Source organism: Uloborus diversus, chromosome 5, assembly GCF_026930045.1.
Source record: "Uloborus diversus isolate 005 chromosome 5, Udiv.v.3.1, whole genome shotgun sequence".
NCBI lineage: Eukaryota > Metazoa > Arthropoda > Arachnida > Araneae > Uloboridae > Uloborus > Uloborus diversus.
Window position 1 is genome coordinate 30147622 of NC_072735.1, and position 26702 is coordinate 30174323.

Genomic DNA, 26702 nt, shown 5'->3' on the forward strand with positions numbered 1-26702 from the left:
TGGGGGTGACCTTGCCAAAAGACGGGACTTTCTTCCTTCTTGAAAATCGAATTAAATTACAGCCATTTTTACTGCAGTTTTATGGATTTATAAATGACCTATTCACGATTCGCTTGTGAAGCGTTTCAATATATTGCAGAATTAAATTCGAAATTTCGCAGATAGATGTTATATTGGTTTAAAATAAATTTTGAAAGTAAGATTGAGACCGTTGACAATGGGGTTGTTTCCTTCAGTCAAAAGTACTACGTTCAGTCACTGAAATTGTTAGAATAAGCAAATAAATAAATAAATAAATAAATAAATAACACAGACCCCGAAAATATTTTTATTTTCCCAACAGTTGTTTTTTAATTTTTTTTATATGTCCGATTTTTCAAACAAGGCGTGGTCTTGATGACGTCACAAATGATGCATTTTGGCGCATCTTTCTACCACAGTTCCACGTTATGATAATCTACAACCGAATTAAAATTGCGCTCTACGCTTGCTATCAACCATGCCGTTGCCAATACACGTGAGTAAAGATGCAAATTAAATATTTTGGTCTGTGAATGGCAACACAGAATGGCATTTAATCATTTGTGATGTAATCGGGTTGAAACATAAACAATGAAAGCGCACCGATTTAAGTAATTTTTTAAAAATATTAAACTTAAACAAATTATTTAAAAAATGGTCAGATCCCATGTTCCCAAGCATGCTCTTTCAAAAAAAATATTTTTAAAATTTCGGAAATGACCCCATTCAGAAATAATTCGAAGAACCAATTTTCAAGGTTGAACAATTAGTGTGTGTTGATATTAAAGATAAATAAATTAGTATGATACCCGCTCGTACTGTCTGATCATCGATTGTATGGAAAGGCAAATATCCGGTTTACAGGCGAAAATGGACACGTCTATTGCCTTTCAGGGATGGTAGTTTCTCTGCTATAGATGTGCACGTTTGCCTCTTAATTACTTCTACTCAGTTTTTAAAAAATGACAATTTATTCACTGCAATAATTTTTAAATCAAAACTATATTTGATCTAGATTCTCACTCAAAAATTAATTGATTTATTTTGTTTGCTACATAATTTAGAACTTACCATTAAGCTTTTACATTTCCGAACAAAATGATTTTTTTTTTCTTTTTACTGTTTCCATAGAAACTCATTTTGTTTCCACTTATTTTCACCTCAATTAAGACGAAAAATAAATAAGGCCTTAGTGAAATTACGAAACGCGTGCTGCGTGCATCAAAATCTCATCACTTTTTTCCTTCTCCCCTGCTAGATTCATTCAGATATAATCGTTTTAATTTGGCCAATTCACAACTCCAATAAACTATAGGGGGCGCTGCAGCCACTGTCTAATGACGGATGAAAAAGGCAAAACAAACACACGCCGTAACTTATAATTTGCTTTGACGCTTAGTGAATGACAGTGATTTTTCATCGTGCATGAGGAAAGCTTTCTTTTCTATTCTTCTGAAATTACATTACATCATAAACTGTCTGAAGCCTGTAATTTACCCCAAAGAAAACACGTGGAATGGAATGTTTTACCTTTTTCTTTAGTGTTGTTATTCACCGCAAGGTAGCGTGTTCGAGCTCTGGAGTTGCATATTGCCGAATTACATACAATGTCAAAGAGTACATTTTCTATTTTTCTCTTTTTAAGTTTCTTGGAACTTAAATTGAAACTGAAACACATAAACGTATATTTAAAAAAAATGGTGAGAAATATGCGAAAACATTTAGTATTTTACTGAAAACGGTATCAAGATTTAGTAAAATTAAAAAATAGTAGTGATTTTTTTTTTCAATAATTATGAAACGAGCCTTCACTCTACTGGAAAATATATATGTCAGCAAGGAAGTTATATGAGTATGAATAAATAAATGTTATGCGAGGAGGTAAACATAGAACCCGAACTTAAAGACGGATTTGCTTCAAACAAACTTAGTCGGAATAAGCTCTTGATGAAGAAGATGCAAAGAAAAAAAAAAATTTTTTTCCCTTAATTCACCTTTATATATTAAGGGTACTTTTGAATAATACAAAATATTTTACATTGAGCCCTACGGGGGGAAAAATCAAAATATTGAAGATATTTCGCAGATCCCGAACAGGTTCTCAATTTTTAGTTTCTAGAAATGGGAAAAAAAGTTTTTTAAAAATCGAATACCTTTTCTTGTAAATTTAACTTTGACACAAGTCAGAGATAAATATAAATATGACTGAATACAAACAAAATGAATTCAAAACGCAAATTTTTTTTCGAAGGCTGATGAGTAGAACTCCGACTCCTAGAATTCTACAGCCTTTGACTCCAACTCCTGAATCCCAAAATCAATCCGACTCCTCTGATTCCGCAATTTTGGCAGAAATAGACTTGTAAGGGAAATGACCGACCCTGACTCTTGCAATTTCGATGCTCTTTACTCTCGACTTCGACTTTGACTACTTTACCCCCAAAATCAACCTCGCTCCGGCTAAACGACTCCAACTCCGACTTTGCAGTCTGAGTTTTGACTGTGAAATAATGATTGTTGAGATGATTAACTTTTATTTTCATTGTAAAGTATTAATTAATTAATTTATTTTTGGAAACGGGAAATAGAAAAAGGGAAATCGGAGACCTCTGATTTTAAAAAGAAAGAAAGCTATGCAGATGATTTAATTTTTTGCGAAAATTATTTGTTTAAGAGGATATTTTATTATTTATTAATTGATTTTCTGAAGCGTACTTATTTGTTTATTTTTTAATTTTCCACCCGGGGGGGGGGGGAACCAGGAGCTGTTTTTTCACCCCCCCCCCCCCCAAAAAAAAGCAACAAACGATTTTTTGTTTTTGATAAAATATATTTACTTTGATGTACTTTTTATTTTTACTTCTTCTTCTTTTTTTGAAAATGATGAAATAATTTTAAAGTGAAAAAAGTATATACTAGCTGCATTGTTTCAAAGGTGCTACTACTTTATTTTTTCGTTTATTTATTTTCTACTGATACATTTTATGATATGAGAGAAACGTATTATGTCTCTAGAAATAAGTTTGAAAGGTTAAAATGGTATGTTTGACTTAATTTGCCGTCTTAGTTAATACTGATCAGATGTTAGAACGTCGATATTGGTATACTGGAAAGTAGGCTCGTTCAACTCTGGTCGGAACTTCTTGTTGTAAGCACTGAAGTTGCCCCCAAAAGAAAAAGTTTATCAATGTAAACTTTGGAAAGTTATGAAGCGTTTAGCAAAATTTCCTTAAAAAGATTTAAGAGCCATTAGATTCGAAAACACAATTAAATAAATCCATAAATGTTTACAAAGATAATTGTTTTAAATTTCTCAGATTAAATCTGAAATCTGCTAAAAAATATTCTAAAAATCATTAACGGAAAATTAAACAATCAAAACGGAAACTGAAAATTTTGCCACTATTCTTTTATGTGAGGGAAAACATTTACACAAATAAAGCAGACGCTGATAATCAGAAAACAGTATCATACTCTTCTTTTTCCTCTTCTGAAAGCAAGTTAAATAAAACCAAAACTAAAATGAAAATGATTCCCCCAAAAGTTCCTACTTCAGTTATTCGGGTATTAGCAAAACCACCCCCTAAAGAAGTTTATCTATTCTGTTATGCCCTTCGTCTATTCATAGCAGAAAATAATTCTCCAAAAGTCAATTCCAAAGCGACAAAAACCTTTTTTTGAACTTCGCGCGCCCGCACCTGCAAGTTGCCTTCTGCAGCTGCACACCTCCCTGAGTCCTCACCCTCTTTTTCGAAAGCCTCTTTCACGTGTCCTTTGAATGGGACACAAAAACCGGGCTTGAATTTGAAGTCAGATTCCTTGACTGTTGACACGATCGGTGACAAAAGATTGAGAAAGTGTCCAGCTCGAGTGTCCGATTTAGGTAGCTCATACCACTTGTTGTGCAAAATGTGGATTCTTGAATGGCGGGCAGTCTTTTATGGAAGGATTATTATGGCCCCCTTGATCTAAACGTCCATAGAAGAATGGAGGAATGCCTCAGCTTTGACTGGGGCCGCATATTTTGGACATATCTAGCTTTGTCAGCGGGTTGATCATTGTGAATGGGTTATTATATTCTTCTGAAATTACTAGATGGTAAGGAGCTATGGGTGAATATCGATTGCCACGGTTGCAACAGATGTATAGAGTGGAATGAAAAAATATGCGATGAGATTTGAAAGTTACATTTTTGTTGGTCGGATAGATTCTTGCCATTTTGAAAAAAAGAATGTGAACCATCGTCTTCGATATAATGAAAGGTCCTTCACAAAATAAACTTCTTCATAATATCCCTCCTTCACAAAATAACAAGGCGTGTCTTATACTCTTTGCATAGGTCATTAGTCGTATCAGGGCCTGATTACTCTATCAGGCCGTGACCTAGTCTCTCCCACATTTTAGTCCCCTTACCAAATAGTTAAAACTGTTTTAGGCAATGTCTAAAATTGTACTGATCAACGATATGGACCCCCCCCCCCCCCCGCAAAAAAAGTGTTTGACCTAGGGCCCCTCGATGTCGAACGTTTCATTCGCTTTGCTTTGTCCTTTTTTTCTCAAAAAATTGTCGTTTATTTAAAGGGTTGTAATTCTACTTAAGTCTTAACTCTTCTTGATATGTTGTCACTCCATTTAAGAAAAACTCTGCCTACTTTGGTTTCTAACTTTATATTGAACGAATCCGACAACAGACAAGAAATTTTATTACTCTCATGTTCTAAGATAATTGAAAAGCTACGATGTGTACATTACATTATAAGTTATACGATGTTCATGTTTCTGTATTTAGTGAAATAAATAAATTAATCCAAAAGAAATGAACCGAGAGTCTCACCATAAAGCATACTGCAGCTTTCCCCCATTTCTTTTAAATTAGCATAAAATTTCTTAGCATACAAACCAGGGCCGTCGACAGGATTTATGGGCCCCTATGCAACTTTCTTCAGGGCCCCTAACTTTTTACTTAATCTTTAACCTCCTCTTTCTAGGCTCCGTTTTCACATAAATATTAAAATTGATTTGCGATTTCAAGTATGGGGGACCCTTTTTGTAGCTCGGACATATATATATATATATATATATATATATATATATATATATATATATATATATATATATATATATATATATATATATATATATACATACATATATTTTTTTTTTCTTTTTTTAGTTTCAAAACTTTTGTATAAGGCTTCAAAAATGAACTGTTCTAAAAAAAAAGATTCCATTTGCTCAAACCAAGTTTATTTTGGATGATTTCTTCCTAAACACAAAAAGTTCAATATAAATAATCTTAAGCATTAGTCACTTTCCAGTGTTTAATTCTCGCATATTCTGACAGATAAATCTGACCCTTAATTGAAAACTTAACAGTAAAAGCTCATTCGTAAGAATAGTGCGGGAAACGCCGAATTCAAGGTTTGTATGCTGATTAAAATCCCTAAAAAGTCATCATTTTTCTTTCTCGATTTTAAGATTTAAGTAGAAGACGAGTTTTTTCGCTGAAATCCTTGTCTGTGTAATTTTATATCTCATCACCTTAGAAAGTTAGTTGCATGCTGCAATTTTACTTTCACGGAAAATAAAAAAAGAAAACGTGAGGAAAAATGAAAAAAGAAACATTTTCTTAAGTTACATAGTCAATCCCCCCCCCTCTCCCGATTATATTAGCATGAACTAATTAAGAAAATAATTTCTACAGCTACTAAGGTGAGCGACTAAAGACAGCGAAATCAAGAAATTTAATTTAGTGAATTCTAATATTATTGAATGTAACAAACACTTGCATAAATGCTTTTAAAGAGTATTAGCTATAAAGATATTCACAAGTGAAAGTTTTATTTAAATTTTTGATGTATTACTATTATTATTAATTAACTAGAAAGTCGCCCGTCAAGGTATGACGGGTGAAAATTGCTTCGACATTTGAACGAAGCAATTGCCTGTTTGATGCTAGTTTGAGAGTTGAAATCGTAACTCTAACTCCAGTGGATTAACCCTAAACTCCAGTAGATAGCGTTCATTAAATATTACCAAAACTTTTTATCAAATTATCATGCCGTTTCGCGAGTTTCATTGTTGAAAGATGCGGATTACTCGATCATCGGCTATTATTTATATGAGGATATCCAGTTTTGCTTTAAAACACGAAAACAAACCATCTTTGGTTAGGGGGAGGGATAAGATTTATAAACTCTTCTGCGGTAGTAAAGTTCTAAATACAGAATTCTAGGCGATATGTGACGAGGTTAAAGGGGGCGGAGTTAAGGGACCACCATTTAACACAAATTTATAAAAAATAGAAGTCCTAAAAGAAGTTCAAGAAGACCCTTACAACTCCCCTTCGAAATTGAAGTCTTAACTATACGATTGCAGGCCCCAGCCTGGCACCTATGGTAGCGAAAGCCGAAGAGTGGGGTTTGGTAACTTGTCCTGAGTAATTTTCGGAAATTGAAAGTTCTAAAAACGCATTTTTTTTTTAAAGAATATGTTCGATGATATAAGTAGGACTCTCCCTCCACAGGAAGTTTTTAAAGATGAAAGTTTTAAAAACGCGATTGTAAGCTATTTTGGCAACGTTGAAGGAATGGATTGAGTTCAATGACTTTCTCACGTAGCATCCTTTCAAAATTAATGCTTCAAAACACAATTTTTGGCGGTATCCAAAGATTTTAGAGGTAGGGGAGGGCTCTTCGCCTGTAATTTTTCAAAGTTAAACTCTTAAAATAATTTTCGAAGTTCTCGAATCATATTGAGAGGGAGAGTTTGGGGACCCTCCCTGGTATTTTTTCCGAAATTGAAAGCTTAAAAGCGCGATTGTAGGCCATCCTTTAGTAGGCCTTAGGCGAAAAGATGGAGTTTCTAGACTCTCCCATGCCAGTTTTTAGAAATTGAAGTTTGCAAAAAAAAAAAAAAAAAAACGCAATTTTAAAGGGTTTTTGCAGGTGTTGCGTAGAGAGGGCTGTGAGGCCTTGCCCCGGAATGTTTTCGAAACTGTAATCTTGAAAACGGGATTGCAGGCCATCGTTTCAGAGGAAGGGATGGGGCTTAAATACTCAACCGCAGCAATTTTTTTAAAGTTTAAATTCCGAAAATGTACTTTCGTGCTACAATTGGTGCCAACGAGGAAAGAATTGAGTTCTAGGGCCGCTTCTCTTAATTACCCTTCTTGCCAATGCCAGTATTTTTATTTATTTTAAATTCAAATTTTCTGCATAAACTTCCTTAAGTTTTTCTTTTCTAACAACATTTAAAAGTTATACTTTTCGATAGTAGTAGTTTAGATTTCTGTCCTTATACTTTTATCTGTTGAAATGCAATAAATCTTCAGTTAAAGTTTTGTTTTACTTTAGTTTTCACCTTTGAACTTTTAACTGCTAGTGAACTGGAGTAACTTTCCATTACAATCCTTTAAATCCTTCTTTCTCATTTATCTTTTCTTCTGTTAGAAATATATTTCCGCTGCCCGGGTATTTTTTCTATACTTTGCTGTGATTTTTGACATACTATTTTCATTTAAAAAGTAAGAAACATAAATATGTCAGAAACCTCTATGTAGTTGTCATATTTATTTGTCCACTCATTTTTTTTTAAATGGGACTTGCCATCGATTTGTACAACGTACTGAATACAGTTTTTTTTCTAAAAAAAATTCATCTTTAGTTAGGTGTTTCCATCAGCCATCGGCCATTTGAAGCAAAAAATAATCGGTCATCGGCCGTCCTCATACCATCGGCCAACAATCGTCATCGGCTCATCAGCCAAATATTGCCATCGGTTGAGTCCTATAAAACAAGACATTCCCTGAAAGTAAGCACAAGCGTATTTTTTGTAACAAAAATTTATTTACGAACAGTCTTTATTTTCTGGAAACACGTTACAAATAATATTCTCTACTGTAAACATTATAACTCCACTCCATTGTTAATTTTTTACACAATTTTTTTTTCATTTAACCAATGAAAATGTTTTCCTCGTCCTACTTTTGCTACGTAAATATATTTTTTTCAGTTAATAAATCTCATCCAATAAACCTAATGTTAAAAAAAAATCAAAATAATTTTTACTTTTAGTGATTTTTACGTAATGAAAACATGACACACAAGTACTCAGTTTATTTTACATGTTTATTTATTGTAATGTATGAATACTATATTACACTAAAATTTGTTCTTTATTTTTCTCTTATGGCAAACATGGAACAAAATAGAAAAGAGTTTTGACTTTTTACAGGAAAATAATTAAAACTTCATTTTTTATATCAAAATTTAAAAAAAGAATAATAATAACCACATCAGGTTTTTCGGAAAAACTTTTTTAATAAATATTTTTGCAGTACTTGAAGCCAAATATGCTATGAATGAATGATGTCACAGTTATTACTCACTATATTAAAGATTAACAATTTGCATAAAAAGTATTTTTTCTGCTCATCATCAAATTAACTTAATCATTTACCATTAATTCAGTTTAGCTACTGAATCAATGGCTCTTTCATGCATTATCTAGTCTATTTGGCTTCCTGACTTTAGCTGAGTCACTTTGCAAAGCAATCGAAATAAATTAACATTTCTTACCCTTTTTTATCAAAATATTTTCGTTTTGGCTTTAAACGTAAATATCATGAAGTCGATTGATTAATTCTTCAATTGAATAGTACGTGTAAACATGAAAAAAAAAAAAAGCTACACATATTTATTTAAACATAAATAATGTACAAACGGACGTAAACCGTTTTGGGGTCATCCACAAATGATGGCACACTTTGAGGCGGGGGGGTCCTTAAATCATGACACTTTATGACGAGGAGAAAGGTTGAGGGCGGTAACAAGTGTGACATCACATATTTTGACCTAAATAAAATTGTTTTTTGTAGTAATAGGTTTAAGTAATTTATTGTGACAAGTGGCAAAGAAGGTAAGGTGTAGTGTCACTTTGTAACAAACAGGGGGGAAAGGGTCAAATATGTTGAAAAAAGTGTGACATTATTTATAGACAGCCCCTTAGTTCAAATCAAGACTACAATTTGTACTGATTCCCTACGTCTTATCGTATTATAAATAATAAATTATCACAGTATTTTGATTCAGTAATATTATACACACAAATAAAATACATTCAAACTATTATGATGGCTTCAGATAAGGAGAAACAGCGACAAAAACTCTGTTTTTTAAGCTTTTAACTTGCGCTATGCTTTCAAATATGTAATATTGCAAGTAGCGCACAGTTGAGGCACACTCCCCTCTCTGGTGCTCACAGGTAGCACCAGAGAGGGGGGAATTTTTGTCACTGGTACATCCAGTCTGCAGTCGGCTTTATTGTCTTACTAGTTGATAGCCTGAAAACTGTCTTTAAAATTACGAAAATTCATATATGAAATTCATTAAAAAAAGTATTGGGAGCAGTTTTCTTTTTAAAACATACTATTCTCAAAACCATAAAACAAAATGCTTCGTTAAAGTGGAAAAAAAAGATTTCAAATGCTCCGTTTTGTAACGACATTTTTTTTTTCACTTTGTAAAGCAAGCGAAATACTTTACAAAATTATATGTTATTTCTTTTTTATAATTTTGTCTCTTTTAGTATCTACATAAATATTCAAATCTGCGTAGTAAACTCTTCAACTAAGAATGTTTAACTGAAAGCCATGAAACTAAAAAAAACTATATTTTACATTTTTTTTTTCATCTTGTTATTTTATATTAAACTTCAATTCAAATGTTTCAAGTTATTGACTCGATGAACAACGACTTGAAACGTTTATGTGAAATAAAGCTCTTAGGTGTTTGTGTGGGAAAAAAATTTAAAAGTTCATTAAATTTAAGATAAATTACACTTTTTATATAAAAGTTTGTTTCATATTGATATTTTATTGAATCTAATATTTTTTTTTTGCATTAGTTCCATTGTAATCTAATACTTTTAAGTGTGCATCAGTAACAGTTCTTATATTACTTCATTTTCATTGCGAAGAAATGAAAATTTGGAAGTTATTGAATTTGCAGCATGTGTAAAAAATCAAATATATTTTTTAAAAGTACATGAGCTCAACTATCACAAAATATAGACTTATTTTTTGTTTTATGGCTTTCAGTAGATACATAACACTATTTCTTTTGTTTTATGGCTTTCAATAGATACATAACACTATTTCTTTTGTTTATGGCTTTAAGTAGATACATAATACTATTTCTTTTGTTTTATGGCTTTTAGTAGATACATAACACTATTTCTTTTGTTTTATGGCTTTCAGTGGATACATACGTATATAATTTTCACCGAGAACAAATTGCGTGAGTTAATGACTCATTAATGCCTAGTAATCAACACATTTTTCAATCAATACAAATGAGCATCCAATATTAGGAATTGTTGTTGACTTGTTCCTGCAACTCAGTTTTAATTTACAATATGACTGATCACGTTGAATTTTCAATAACAGTTTATCATTTGCACAAGTCGCATAGTTTCTTTTATTCTTATTATTTCAGTTCATTCGCTCTTTCTTTTAGTCACTGATGAGGATCAATATTTACATGAAGTTCGGCGCTATTGCACTTTGGGCCACGACAACACTCGATCGAAGTTAAGTAATTTCTCACACGTGATCACACTGACAGAAGAATAATGTTCTTTTAGCAAACTTGATAAGCTTTGACACTCAAATATACACTTATCTGTATAATTCCACATTTGAAGCATACTACTAAGATTGGTTTAAAATTAACACGTTTTAACCAATCTTAGTAGTATGGTTCAATTAACGTTTGCAACGTTTTAGTGCCAATGTCTTTTAATGATAGTTCCTCACAGAGCAGCAGTGAATATTGAAATGATAACATTAGAATCTACTTATGAATCTACATTAGAATCTCCTAAACAAAGGTTCATTGTAGTCTTATGTTGCAGGTAATGTGTTTTTCTTGGAACACAGGCATTACAAATTTTGTTGTTATAAGCAACGATGTGAAGTGGGGACGAATAAAATAAAATAAAATGAAAATAAAATAAAACGTTTCTGTAAATTTAATACAGTAAAATCCCTCTAATGCGGACACTAACGGGACAAATTTTTTTGTCCGCAATAGAAAGGTGTTCGCAGGACAGGGGTTAAATAATGTTATTTGCATTGGAACTGGGGAATTAAAAATTGTCCGCATAAGAGGGGTGTCCCGTCTTTGAGGAGTGTCCGTTAGGTGGGGTTTTACTGTAGAATATTTCAGCACTCAATAGAGGATCTTCGAAAAAGGGATCGCTCCACGGTAAAATAAGTTTAAAAATCTTCTGCTCGTGATCACGTGGTGAGAATTTACTTTGTCGATTCCGAGCCATGCATCGGCCGGCGAATCCTTGGGAACCATGGCCTACTAGATTCACTCGACTGTCGGAAAGAACTAAGTAGACGGCATACTATCCGAGGATTCGTCTTGCTGCCGATGATGAGATAGTTCGTTTTCTCTCTTCAGGCGTTTACTGTCACGACAGTCGAGGTCGTCGTGGTCTGAACAGTCGTCTTGTCGTAACTGTTCTGCCTCAGAGTCATGTTTCTTCTTTGCTGTCGCCATTTCGGCGGCGTGCTTTTTCCGCCACTTCGTGCGTCTGTTCTGGAACCACACCTGGAAGAGAATGAATACTTTAGCACGAAGAAAATATGGTTAGTAATAAACCTCAAATTATGCATTTAATCAAGGTCAGTAGAGAACAGAGTGGTGTAGTGATTAGACACTGGTCTCTTACGCCCAAAGGCGCAGGTTCGATCATGGCTCCAGTTGATGGATTTTTAAGATGCAGGAAACCGACAGCGTCCATGTCATATGATTATGCGGCATGTAAAAAATCCCTCGAATACTCGTTTGGCTTAGAATGTTGCTGGAAAAATTAAATTCCCAGTGCAGTTTGCATCGAATAGAGCCCAGGTACAACTATCTGGTGGAGAAACTGGGCATCACAATTCTCATGGTGATAATATCCTTCGATAGTGGTGCTGAATGAAAGGAATAGATGCTATATCGAGGGATCGCTCTAGGTCTGCAAGAGGCCGTGTCTCTAATCCAGCCCCATTAGAGAGAAAAAAGTATCAAGGTCAGTGTCAGTTAATAAATGAACATGGGCTTTGAACAGGGCCAGAGTGCAGTTCTGCGGTAACAGACGTAAAAACTGCTGCACTAAGCACCCTAAAAATACTGAAAAGATGGTAGATCCTTGTTTCATTGCATTAACTTAATGAAGACCATGGACTCTACTTTTACATAATGATATTAAATTTTGAATCTTTCCAGAGACAATATTTAACTAACATGTTTTGACTCAGTAGCAGACGTATCTGGTAAAATACGTACGCTACTAAATTATTCACGAAGCCCCAATGCTACTTTATGGTAATCCACAACAAAGAGGAAAATCATTAGTCATGATATCACTGGCTATCTCAATACTTAAGATGCTTAAGGATTTTTAATCTTCAAAATCTGCAATTTTAGAGAAAACATATTAGTTATGCATAATTTAATTCTGAACAATTTGATATCTTATTCATTAACTGATGCAAAAAACTTTTCGAATAACTGGTAAAAAACGTAAACTATCCTCACTGAAATTTCTGTCATCAGCAGCGGTTTAAACCTCTTTATCTCAGAAGTCTGTTTTTGGTTTTGCGCGCATATCTCAAAATGTTTAACATATATTTTAATAAAACTTTTTATGCATATTTGTCTGACTCATTTTTATTAGTTAAAACTCTATTTTTAGTTAAAACCAAAGTTAATTACTAAAAAAAAGAAGAAAAAGAAAAAAAATCTCCCAACTTGTTAGTAAATTTTGATGCTTATTTTTAAAATTTCCAAAAAGCATTTTAAATACAATTTTTAATTAAAATTTAGGTTCAGGTACCGAGAGAACTATATGGCAATACTTTAAAAATAATATTTGAGTTATACATGCATTTTACAGTAAGAGAGAATGCGCGCTGTTGTATGTTGTTTTTGCTTGAGAAAAAAGTAACTTTTATTATGATTTTTTCCTGGAACAAAATTTTGCTGTTTCAATGCATATTACATCAATGTTTTATTAATTATTTTTCCTTCAGACTTTCAGCTTTCATTTTAAACTAAAGTTTAATCATAACCTATATAGAAATCTAGTTACAAGCTTTTAACTAATGAGTATTTATCATGTCGTGTTAACATTTGAAGAGGATTGAGACCCCTTAATGAAACACAAGTTGATCGAAAATCAATTTTTATCTGATCTTCAGAATCGTTGCATGTCTCTTAAGTACCAAAAGTCGATCAATCGGAATGAAAGTTTTTAGAAATCACTGTTTATCTTAGGTATAGGAAAAGTTTCTTGATAGACGAGATACCTACTGAATGTGAGATATGCAATAAAACCTCCGAGGCCACCTTCTCTTCTTTTCTGAAAATATCAAGGTTTTGTCGCCAAGTTCCCATAAACGTATTCGTAAATTCTCAATGAAACCTAATGAATGCTGTAAAAGTTGTTCCGCTGTCAGCACAGTGTGAATGCAGGAAAAACAGCCAGCCATCGCTACATAGTAATCTCTAAACAATGGGAAGACTTCTAAAACGCTGTTCTCTGTTCTAGTAAACTGCTTCGTGATTTTCTATGGAAGTGGGTACAAGACATCATTTGGGCGAGCAGTATCCTACACTTTTCAAAAAGAAAGTTAGTTCATGAAAAGTAGGGGGAAATGTGAAGTGTATAAGATGAAAAGAGTCGATGAAAGTCATTATAATTTTGTTTGAACGCTGGTTTTTGCATTTCAATTCACAGGCTCAATCGCGTGGAAGCTAGCATTGCTTATTTTATAGAAATTGGAGTATTTCAAATGAACTCGGATTCCTGAATGTCTAACTTTCAGTTGAAGAAATTGGCTCAGACTGAGGAACAATTTTACTAACTAATGCATTCTCTTTATATAAGGTTACTTCTCTTTATATAAGATTTTAAAAATATGTATTCTTTATTCTGCAAAGTCATGTCTTCTCAATCTTCGTGATCTTATTTTAGTAAGGAAAGGTAGCCTAAAGTAGATTTATTAAAATTTTTGAAATTTCTAGATGATTAATGTCACCGATTTCGTGTATATTTTACCATCAACTGATGTTCGTTTTATTTTTGTTGAAACAGGTTTTCAAAAGTATTGTTAGAGGTCAAAGATTGACAGTAAGGAATTTGTTTCCTATATTTAAAAATGCTTATTAGCATAATAGTTATAAATAATGCTATAATCGTCGGATATGAATTATTTTTCCAAAGGGTTAGGAATATACGAATAAAACGGTTTAAAAAGCTTTATTTAAAGTTCGTTTTCTGTTTCGAACCTAAATTTAGATTTAGTACACTCTAACAACATTCTAGCTGACGTTTTCGAACAAGGTGGATGATTGCACTACTTTACCCAACTAAGTATAACAGTTATTTCATGTGACAGCATGTTGTTGCCTATTCATGTTTGGAAAAATTATGGGAGTGCCCCACGTAAATGTCTCTGTACAAGGTCATGGACAGTATAACTGTGTAATATGTTAAGTTTGCACAAAAGGTGGTTATTTCGATTATTCCATTCATTTTTCTTTTCCTGACAATCAAGTACCTGTAATGACAATGCTCCTTGTTTTATAGTATCTCTATTTTGTAAAAAAAATTCTGAATATTACCTCTTCTGTCTCAAAAATTTCTTTAACCATGACGTTCATTTAACGTTTTAAAATCTAGTATGAAGAACTAATGGAAGAAATTGTATAAGTTGATGCTAAACCGAATAAAAATAAAGAAGGACTGTGAAAACCGAATGTTACGTTCTTCGAAGGATAATGTTATGCAAATTGTTTTCCCATAATGGCTAGAAGCTTTTTCGTTTCCAAAACGAATGACATAGTCAAAAAGAACCAAAACAGATCAAAGAACAAGGTTTCCACTTCAGAAGCGAGTAGTATCTGAATTCCAGTTTGGTAGAGGAATTGATACACTAAAAATAGGAAATCTATTGGGGGAGGGGAAACAAAAATGGGTGCACGGGGCTTTTTCTCTTCTTTAACTTTTAATTTTAAAGTCTGATGAAATAAAATGCGCCTAGCTTTGATGATTATAGTGCAAAAATGTTACGCTTTCCTTCTGCTGTTTTCTTGTGAGAACTGACGTATCGCTTTAACTGTATGGGCCAATAACTTTCTGTGAACTTGCAAGATTCATTGGTCATGGATTTGCAAATCAATAGCAGTTTTTTGCCAGTAAAACTTATACCAAGAAAACGAATGTCATGTTTTTATCGAAATGACAAGCCAATATGCGTAAAGCACTGAAAAATTCAGTTTTTTTTAATCCACATTTTTGGGTTTTTTATTTAATTATTATTGTGTTAATGTTTCTATATTGGTAAATTCATTCTCAATAATCTTTGTGAAAGGTTAGAATGGAACACAACTTCGGAAGTTGTGTTCCGAAGTCAAATTGGAATTACAACTGTAATTGAAATTTAACTTTGGAACTACAGTTGTACCACAAAACATTATTCATTCTAGTATATTCATTAATTACATGAAATGTTCTTCATTTTCTGAATAAGGAGTTATTAATAGGATGGAACATATTATTTTGTTTGATTTTTGAAGAAATCGCAGGACATAAAAGTAGAAATTTGATTATTTATTGGAAAATTTCCGATAAAATTTGACATTAAGATAGCCAATTAGAATCTCTCGTCTCCTTCAATTAATAGCATTATTTAAACAGGAATGCTGAAGAGTTTTAATTGTGTATGAGCAAATGCTGATAAGGATCAGTCGGGGTGCAGTGAAGGGGAAATTGGGGGCTCAACAGGCCCTCATGAACGTGCTGCCTAATATGGTATTTCAAATTGTACGAACTAGTATGACCAACATCCCACTCGCTCTCTCCCAGAACCTTTGGCACACATTTTTCTAATTCTAAAACATTCTAAACACATAATTCTAATTCATGGTATTTCATGAACTTCATATACTCATACGGGCTCTTATGGTCAACCCCCTCATTCGACAGAAGGTAAATCCCCGCTGCGTCAGTGGAGATTAGACTTTCCTTTTCTGTATATATCCGATATTTTTTGACACATTTTTAGGGACATGCTCGTTAAAAGTACAAGGTACTAATCAAGCGCTTTTGGTCCCTGTTTTTTTTTTTTTTTTTGTCTTAAAACTAAATTGCAACTTAAATAGTAAACTTCAAAAGATTTTATTACCTTGACTTGACTTTCAGACATTCCTAATGCATAGGCAAGCTTCGCTCTTTCGGGTCCAGCTAGGTATTTCGTCTGTTCGAAAGTTTTCTCTAAAACGTATATTTGGTGCCCAGAGAACGTCGGCCTCGTGTGTTTCTTTTTGCCATCTTTGTCCACTGCGTTCTGTACAGCTGAAAGTTAAAAAAGGACCGATCAGATGAGGGCTAAGCATTGAAAAACTGATATAACACTTATTCTCCACTAATTACACTGAAATCAAAAGTAATCATTTAGGATTCATGCCTGCAATATCAAACTTTAAAAAAAAACCTTTCAAGTCAGTAAGGTAAATCTGTGACGCAAACTTTTAGCCTCAATAATCTTGAATCATTATTCGTATCAAGACAGTATCCCTAGGTTTTCTACTTTACTAAAAATCGCAATTAGAAGGATGAAAATAAAGAAAATAGGTACTCAAGTGGTAACCCGTGGACCATTTTTGTCAAATGACAGCTTATCGTGCGTTTGGCGAAGTTTTGGCTTTGATAAAAACGGTCGACAGAGTAATAATTCAGTTCTGGAAAATATACAGGAAACACAAAGGCAACGTAAAAAACAAAAACTGCTCAAATGAACAAAAAAAAAAAAAAAAAAACTAATAATAACAAAATGGGTGTGTACTAGGGTAACCAATCCCGAATCCCTCAAATTTTTTCCCATTCGAGTGTTTTCCGGTTTTTGCCGCTCATAAAACGATTATTTTCACAAGGATCATCTGAAATTTGAATCTTCTTTCTCGTATGTCAGCAAGAAGAGCAAGTAAAACTGTGTCTCATATGACCAACAATGGATTTACCATTTCAGAAATACATTAAAAATTGAGTATATTTTTCTGAGAAGGAATTGTTGTTCTCATTCGTGGTTTCAATTTTCATACGTTCAGCAATTGAGGAAATGCGTAAAACTTATAAGCATTTTTAAAAACTATCACTAAAATTTAAAATTCAGTAAATTCCGCTTAAAAAATAGAGAAAGTGTATTACTCTACAACTAAGTCTAAAACTCGCTGAGTAGCCTGAATGCAATGTTGGAGCACTTCTGTAAGCCTTAGTAATGCACTCAAAACCTAAAAGTTTCAAAAAATGCACTCCAAAGAAGAAAGTAATGAAAAATCTGACATCATTTATATGTTCGGCATGACTTTAAAAGGGGTGACAGAAACGTGTATGAAACACAGGTTGACTACCGTGACAGTGCAGTAAGTTAAACTGCTCGTGTTTTTGAATTCCTCTTCAAAGTAAAATTTGCGAAGTTATCCAAACGCTTATACTGTGACTGCAAAATGGTGAAATGGTGAAATCAAGCATTATTTACCCCTTGCTGTAATGAATCAAATTCTCTGATACAGTGAACAACGTTAATGAAGCAACAAAGGTATTTTCAATGCAAGTTAAATTGGATACAGCAAAACACATATCCAACAGACATTGTCCAAAATTAGCGCAGTTCTTGAGCAAAAACCCAGCACAAGAAAAGAAAAATCTAAGGTGATGAAGTTAATGCGGATCTTTTTCTTACTGCCCACAATTATTTAATTTTAGTAAAACAAATTGCAGTGGAACCCACATTGTGTTTTCATCAAGCGCATTATTTTTAGAGTTAAAAATCCTTTACCAGGCAAACTTTTGCTAACCAAACGATAATTGCTAATTCGGATCTGACACTGCAGTACTTTACAACTGCTTCACGGAATTCAAGAAAAGTACTAATTTAAGTAATAAAGCAGTCCATCCTAAAAAGCACAACATTTTCTCTTTGTCATAAAAATTCAATCTTTTGAAGAATATAGTCAATTCCGCGGGACTGAATTCGGCGCGGGATTGGAAACCCTAGTGTGTATACTGTGGAATGCAGGTTAGAAGTTATATTTCTTTAACCCATGATTTTCTTAATTTGAACGAATTTCTGGTTCTTAACTTCTAGGAATATTTCAGGAAGAGAGCGTGATTTCAACAAGCTACTGAGTTCTTGCAAGTAATGTAGACCAGCTGTAATGTTAGATTTTTACTACAGTTTGTAAAAAATGGAAAAGAGACAGTAAAATGGCATTTTCTTTTCAGTCGCCTGATTCAATCTCATTTGTTAAAATCATTAGTTGCTGTTATTATTTGAAGCCAGTTCAAAACAACTAATAAAGGTTTCTCCAAGCTTCCTCTTAAATTTGTTTATGTCGGTGGTATGGGAAAATTTAGTAATTTTATACAAAAACTAAATTAAAAAAAGAAAAAAAAACTGCCCAAAACAGGTTTTTTCTTATTCAGTTTTAAAGTGGCATCTTAACGTACAGTTAAGAATTAGGGTTGCCAAAAGTCACCTCTTTTCAACAAGGACAGATCCAGCTTCTGGTTTTAAAGAAGGGCGGTCATAATAAATTATGACCATACAGATCAGAGGGGGAAGGGAGTTCATAACTAATTTTCGACTGAATATGAATATCCGTGACTTAGATGGATTTTCCCCTGCTCCAATCACCTTTCTTAAAGCAACTAAAGATAGCCTAAAACAGTTTTTTCGGGTTTCAATTCAAGAGAAAATGACGGAAGAAACCTCAGATCCTCTATATGGAACTGAATATTACTCTTATGACCCACTTTCCTCATACAGATTTGAGGGGTTAAATTTTAACGATGACCCTCTCTCACTTCCAAAACTACAAGCTGGATCTGTCCTTGGCCAGTGGACGTGCGTGAAGTTTTTATGAATCATTACTTCAACGCACAACTAATAAGTGAACATTTTCCACAATAATTAAGAAAAGGTACGATTTAATCCTTAAAGAAATAAACATGGTTGAGAGAAACCATTTAGCTCTCGGTTTCTCCAGGTAAGCGATAGATTTATTTCGCTTTACCGATACCAGATGGCGCTGTTCTCCGGAATGAAATTATTCTCCTCATTTCTCTATTCTTTCTCCGGCAAAATAAGTTCGCTATCAGCTAAGCCGTAGCTATCAGCGAAACATGATTATTAAGGAAAGGAAGGATATTAAGGCGGCGTGCGCAATTTTAGCCGCTCCTTTTATCTCCGAAGACAAATTGTCTCCGGAAAAGAGCGAGGATTGCGGATAAAATGCGCTACTTCATCTTCTCCCTGCCTGATATATTCAAGCAGACTGCTAATTAGGAAGATAAATTTTTCATTGCTTCTTAAAGTACCCGTCCAATATTTAATTCCTATAAAAGGGGATCCATAAAGAGTCGAGTTTGTGATAAAAGAGTGTATTGTGCTAAAGTGGAAAAGAATTAGTTTTTTAATTCCAAGCCTGTCTTGTAAAAGGGATTCTCACTTAGTTTTTGGCGGTGCATTCGTGATGGCTTATTTTTGACGGCATTTGAGGCTTCGCTAATGAAGTGAAATTTTTATGAGTTTTAATTAGGTAATGATTCAGTTTAGATCCTGCGGTGAAAATAATTGAAGTTCCCGTTTGAAAATGTTTTACAGGAAGAGGAAGTGAGAAAAATGGCCTTAAATTTTTATTATAGTAGTATCGGAGAAATGGTTTTCTTCCTGTGTGGAAATAAAATATTTTAAATCGACATATTAAAAGAAAAGGCTGATTGAGTTTTGTTGTTAGTTTAGTTATAAAGCAATTGTTTAAAGTAATATTTTTGTAAAATACTTAAAACACATAACTAAAACCACTATTTCGCAAACCGTTCCAGGGAACTGAACGCTAGTTTAGTGGTGTTTTAGGCAATATTTATTGTCTGCTACTTTTACAAACTAAGCATCTTTTATTTCTCTTCTTGTGTTTGAAACATTGTTAACTTGGACTAATTTATGTACCATTTTTTTTCTAGCACTGAACATTTTATCAGAGGCAATGTTGCTAACATTCTGTCAAACAAATGTTCATTGCCATTTTTACTATGCCTCGTGGAAAATAAAAAGTGCAACATTGAAATATGAATTTATATCACAACCAACTTCACTGGCAAAAAAGAATTTTTGAGGATTTCACCGTCTAAATTTCGTTAAACAATACCCCGACTTGTTGTAAGACGTGAATTCTGGATAACTATACTATCATACTTCTGAGTTTGTAGCTATTTTAAGCAGACAACCAATATCTATCTTAAAAATAAAACAAAAAGTCAATCAATTTCTGGGTAAAAGCCACATCTGGATTTTTACAAACTGCAGCTATTTATTTATAGCAGATTGTAAAAATAAATGTTTACGTTACATAATTTCTTAGTTGTTCGACTATCTTAGCTGTGAATGCTTTCTAAAGCAGTGTTTTTGAGACTCTTCAAGATGACCAGTTAGGTACGGTGAAAGTCCAATTATTGCCATTCTTTTCAGTATGTTATTTGCAACTGGTAAGGATGATCATTTTTAAGTATTTCATGTTGAAGAAGAGCGACTAAAAATTTGGAACGTTAGTAAATTTGAAGGTTTAACTACTCATTTGGAAACACAATTTGTCGCAGCTCTAGTGATATTACTAAGAATGCTAATAAAAATAATTTCTCTGAACAGTAAGACGATTTTTGTTAAATAAAACAGAAGAAAGCAAGAAATTCTATTTCATTTCCAGTAGAGTAAAGATGGAAAAATGTACGAGAGATCGATTGATAGTGACGACAGACGAAAGAAAAGGAGAAAGAAAGAAAATATTTTCGGTATTCTTCACCTGCAATTAACAAGAAAAGCTTTTAAAAAATAAAACAAATGATTCGAATATTTTCTCATAACAATGAATTTTATTTAAGTAATGACCTCAGCATTTAAGAAATATTTTTAATAACATCTCTCTTGGAATCTGACGATGAAATTTATTCTGCCAAAAAGGAACTTTTTCTCAAATTCTTTTAAAAACGTTCTTCTCAATCTGGAAATCTTTATATTCAAAGACCCTCTCAAAGATGTAAATATAGTAATTCAAGTTTTAGACTTTTAAACTATGGCGAACCATTCATCAAAAGCCCTTTATTATCAGATGTGGTGAGGGGGGGGGGCTCTATTGGACTTGATTTTATTTCAGAGACATCGAGCTAGAATTAAAAATGTCCTTCATTCAGTTATTATCATTCAGTTATTTTGCCATTCCATTCATACATAATTCTAACAAACCGTTTATGATCTGTAGTCCTGAACCCCCCCCCCCCCAAAAAAAAAAAAGTAAGTAAGAGAGAGAGAGAGAGAGAGCGTGAGAGAGCTTTATGCGCCAAAAGAACTTCTAAAAACCAAAAAAAATATATTATTAAGTGTCTAATTCTAAGATTTCAGAGTCATAAGGTTTTTTTTATCGAATTGCTTTCATTTTATGCAGAAACCGAATTTTTCTGCAGTTTAAACCTAAATTTTAAACTTTGTTGTGTTCACATTTTTTCGAAAGTTTTTTTTTTTCTTGCAATAAAACCACTTTTTGAATTTCTGTGACAGTAAAAATTAAGTTTTACTATACTGCTGCTAACCACCACAAATCAACTTTTGACCTACTAGTAGGTCGCGATTCAGTTTGGAAAATGTTATTCTACTCCAAAACGGTTACTGAATTTGATAACGCGGTTCGAAGCAAGTGAGCAATTGTAGCCAGATTTTAAGTACCTTAATAATAGAACATTCATTGACTGAAACCGAAAGAACAACAAATGATAAATGTAAAAGTTAAATAAAGAATCTGGCAACAATCTCTCCTCAAGCATTTCGAGGAAACGCATCGATCAATCTCAGGCTTCATCCTTGTTTATTTTCTTCTGACATGCCAGCTAAATCAAGGAAAATAGAAGATTTCTTTTCGGACTTTTAGGGAGATGAAATAGACATCTTTCACTTATAACCTTTACAAAGTGTGTAGAGAAAAAAAGTCATGCATCGACCCTCAAATGATGTTCATTAGTAGGCAAACAATAGCGAGTTAATAGTTATTAAATTCTTTCTCGTAGTAGGGGTTTTCTCTTCTGATTATTTACGAAAAATAATAATAATAATTATAAACTCTTAATTTCAGAATTTTTTTTTCCGAAAACACTTTTATTAAAAGTAATCTTAGATTTGTATGGTACATTACAGACCGAATTTCATAATCTGGTTTTAAAGGCATTGTTTAAGATCCTATTTCCGATTTTCGTGATAAACAATTTGGTTGAAATAACAATACCAAAAACAACGTTTAAATTCAAATTCAACAGGTACACACACAATAGGAAAACATTCCCTACTTAATAGTTATTGAATCCCTTCTCGTGTTATGTAATTTCTTCAGATTTACTCCAAAAAAGATTATTTATGAAAAAAAAATCCTTAAACAGTATTTTATTTCATAAAAATTCCTCCAAAAACTTTTGTTAAAAGTATTCTTGGATTTATATGACATTACTGACCGAATTCAATTCTCTGGTTTGGAAGGCAACTTTTAGGACGCCAGTTCAGATTTTTATGAAAAACTACCTAGTTAAAATAACAGAAGGAGAAACAACTTTATAATCGAACAAATTTGCATTAGATTTCAGACACGTGTTTAAAGGTTTTAAGGAACTCCTTTTTCAATACAGAAAACCGTGACTTTTGGATATCTAAAAGCTCGCACTTTTAAATTGTGCATTTGTAACGTATTTTTTCTATTTTTACTTGCCCAAAGGTACTTATTCATTTCTTAATTTATTTAAACCCGACATTATAGTAAAAGCGAAACGCATAAGTTTTTGAGATCTGTATGAGCACGCGTGTAGTTTTTTGTAATGAAAACGTCTGCCCCAAAATGTATCACAATTGGCCAAATTTTTCAAATCCTGGACTTAACATCCCCAATATTTTTTTTTTTTAATTTTTTCAGTCGCGGAGTATTTTTGAAGTTATGTTCTTTTTATTTTTATTTATTTATTTATTTATTTATTTTAAGAGTTCTTGATTTTTGTGCCTTATATTGAATTTTATGTCACCGAAAAAAAAACAGTTCTTTTAAAAAACACAGGTTTCCCCCCCTTTTATTAACCCTATTTAGAAACAATATACAACAGGGGAGAACAGAATATAGGTAAAGCTTCAAAATGTAAGATAAGAGTGAAAATGAGAATGGTAAGAGTCTGAATGAAAACAAATATAGAATAATCGACAAATTTAGCAAGAATGCAACAAATTAAGCACATAAAAGCATGAAAATACCTCCTGTTTACGAAATGTGTAACAACATAGAGATATTTTAATTAACACAATGGAGAAATAATTCTGATTTACAAAGAGTTTTCTTGAAATTAATAATGTTACACACACACACACACACACACACATATATATATATATATATATACATATATATATATTAGGGCTCTACCGATGGCATTTTTTGGCCGATGGGCCGATGCCGATTGTTGGCCGATTGCCGATGGCCGATGGCCGATGCCGTTGGCCGATGGCAAAAAAAAAAAAAAAAATAAATAAAAAGATTAATTTGAATTCTGATATTTTTAATTCAAATTATGTTTTTCGCAATCACGAGTTGCGACAGGACACTACTTATTGGAGTTATTGTTTCCAGAAACTGCTCCTGACCTCCCAAACCAGCCCTTCTCCTGGGCAGTTACGTGTGTATCGTTGTGTGTGTGTGTGTGTAGGCGCGCATGCATATGTAGGTTTGTGTGTGCGTAGACTTGCGTATGCACATAGGCGTGTGTGTGTGTGTGTGAGAGCTGTGTAGGACATATACGCCACTGACCAGGAGAAGCGGATTTCGGGGGACATTTTTCAGGACAGGAGGAGCCGCGCCTGCAGAGGACGATGGGCGGGAGTTCGGCAGAGGGAAGCTGGGGGGGGGGGGGAAGAAAATCAGCCTAACGTCAAGGACAGTCAAATGAGAACAATAAGCAATCGTAATTGCTCAAAAAATCTAACAGAAATAAATTGATAAGATTGTCAGGGATTTGAAGGATCATTGAAACAAGTATAAGAAATACGCAAAATGACATTTCTTAGCCAAAATAAATAATCGCTAAATATTTAAGAAATGCTTGAAACGACGAGTGTGGGTTTGGGGGGACAACCAAAATTTTGGAGTAACTCACAACATTAAACTTTGGCCCCAACTTCAGTCTCATTTTTTTAGTACAGAACCGCTACCACCAACGCCTCGGAAGAGTTTCTGAATCTACTTCAGCACTTTCGAAGAAAAAATTCGAAAGTGCCTTTGATTTCCGAATTATGTCACCATTCAAAACGTTTTTAATCAATTTCTTACATTAACCCCTTAGAGGGGCCGAGAAACAAAAATGTGCTCCATGTCCAATACCAGAATGATCGGGCTCTGGCCTTAAGCGATCACTAATGATGAAATTCCAGCGTGGAAAAAGTTGAAATGGCGCGCAGTTTTTGAATTGACTTAGCATTTAATTAAACTGTTTATTTCAAACGCCAATCCAGCACCAATCTTTAAATTTTCGAGAAGGCAAGAATTTCTCTATGGGTTACAACATTTTAATTTGAAAAGGATGCATCTTTTGAACAGTTGTAATCCTATTGAACAGTTGAATAGGATGATGATGATGATATAATTTTTTTCTGAAATTAAAAAACTTGTCGTTTGACACTTTTTTGAAATACCTATTCAATTATTCTTTTATCAATAAATTTGTCCTTACTATGACAAAAAATACTCCTAGGACATTGTTCTTCACGAAACCCAAAATTGCTGAAAAAGTACTTTTTTATGCTTTAAAAGTATTGAGTATAAATTCTAGTGATTAAACAAAAACAGCACGTTCGCGAAGACAAATTACTCGACAGAATTGCTCATTTTCACGTCCTAGTTTCTTGCGTTCGCTTGCCTCTGCAATTTCTATGAAGCAGTCTATAAGTTCATTTAGACTTCACGCGTTGCATTCCGAGCAAGGTGTCCCCCCTCCCCCATTCGAAGAGAAATATGAAATTCTTTCCGTCCAGTGACTTGATATACTGGCATGGTCTGTTTCAGCGCAGCTTCCGATGAACTTTACCCCGCAGACAACAGTCGGGTCCTTTCCCTTTCTCCCTGAGTTACGCAGAGGGGGTTAGGGAATGGGAAATGCACGTGTGCCTTGTTTGTTCAGGTGCCCCCGGAGTCAGTCCCCCGCCAATGAATGGGGTCAAAAGAGTGAACCCCTTCACCATCAAAGAAATATAACTTCGTTGTGAGTAGCCACGAGAAATAGAGTCGATAACTGATGTTCAAATTCTTCTTAAATGGAAAATTGATCGACTACAAAAAAAAAAAACCTCTTTAACTAGTGCAGTTAAAAACTTACATAAATAATAAATACCAAACATAAAGAATTCCAAAACCTGCCCCCTCCCCCTAAATAAAGGAATGAAAGGAAACAAAGTCCGACAGTTAAATTTTAATAAATTTAAGCTGTCATGGCACCTTTTTAAAAAAGATCAAACTATCGATTTTTTTCTATTGCTTTTTTTTAAACTTAAATATGTTTGAAATACACTAAAAAAAGTTTTATTTCTCTACTTCGATAGTTCAAAAAGATGAGAGTTTTCAGGTGACGCATGCTAAGTGACTTAAAGCAGAAGCAAATCCTGAAAGCGGTTTCTACAATTTCTGTATTTTGAATGCCCCACTGATATTTTGACAGTTTTATAGTACTTTTATATAAAATGGAAGAAACACTACTAAACTACTTTATAGTGATCCACAAATTATAAAATAATAATTATGAAATCCTAATTAAATGAATCATTCGCCTCGTTCAAAGTTGACCTGCCATTTAGGGTTGCTTTGAGCTACGTTAGAAATGGGATGAAAATAAATTAATTTAAAAACATTAAAGCAGAAAAATATTAAATGTCTAAATGCTAAAACAAGCTCTCCTTTGTACTTAACAACGTCATATGATTTCTACTTTACAACACATATGATACGTGCTATTTATAATATTGCCTAGAGTAGGAAGAGCAATTGCAAGAACTTCAAAAAAAGCATATAAACAGCAATTTCATAGTTAGTGAATGACACAATGAGATATGTACAATATTGCACACTTTTCTTTTTCGGTAAAATAAAAAGTAGAAAATAGTTCGTAAATTTTCCAGGAGAGTGAAGTGCTAGGCCTATTAGTGTTTTCAAATGTCAAATTGAACAGCTTTAGTATAATCCCCAGCTTGGCGACTTTTCGGCTTGGCAATATTTTTTCAGCAAAAATGAAAAAAAAAAGAAGCGCAGGATGGCAACAGAACCTGTAAAACACAACCAATACACAAGGCAACAAACACACTTGATGAGTTATCACTGGAAAAAAATCGAGGGAAAAATGACACTAAACCGGGAATTATATAGAAACTACACGGGTGAAATAATACTAAAAATTTTGAAATGGCACAAAATTAACCGTTATGGCTCACAGTTACCCAAAATGACTGAATTCAAGATTTTAGATTATTGAAGACTGATAAGTTTTAAATGATGACGAAC

At 33.3% G+C, this 26702-nt stretch overlaps 1 protein-coding gene across 1 annotated transcript in view; it reads right to left on the minus strand.

The window, feature by feature from the left end:
• Nucleotides 1-11420: 11420 nt before the first annotated feature.
• The window catches only part of LOC129222875 (homeobox protein Nkx-6.2-like), a 48378-nt gene continuing 33096 nt past the window's right edge, over nucleotides 11421-26702 (minus strand). The window contains exons 2-3 of the mRNA XM_054857434.1: nucleotides 16268-16437; nucleotides 11421-11642 (exon numbers count right to left, since the gene is read on the minus strand). Coding sequence (XP_054713409.1) covers nucleotides 11421-11642; nucleotides 16268-16437 — 392 coding nt within the window. The remainder of the gene's footprint in view (nucleotides 11643-16267; nucleotides 16438-26702) is intronic.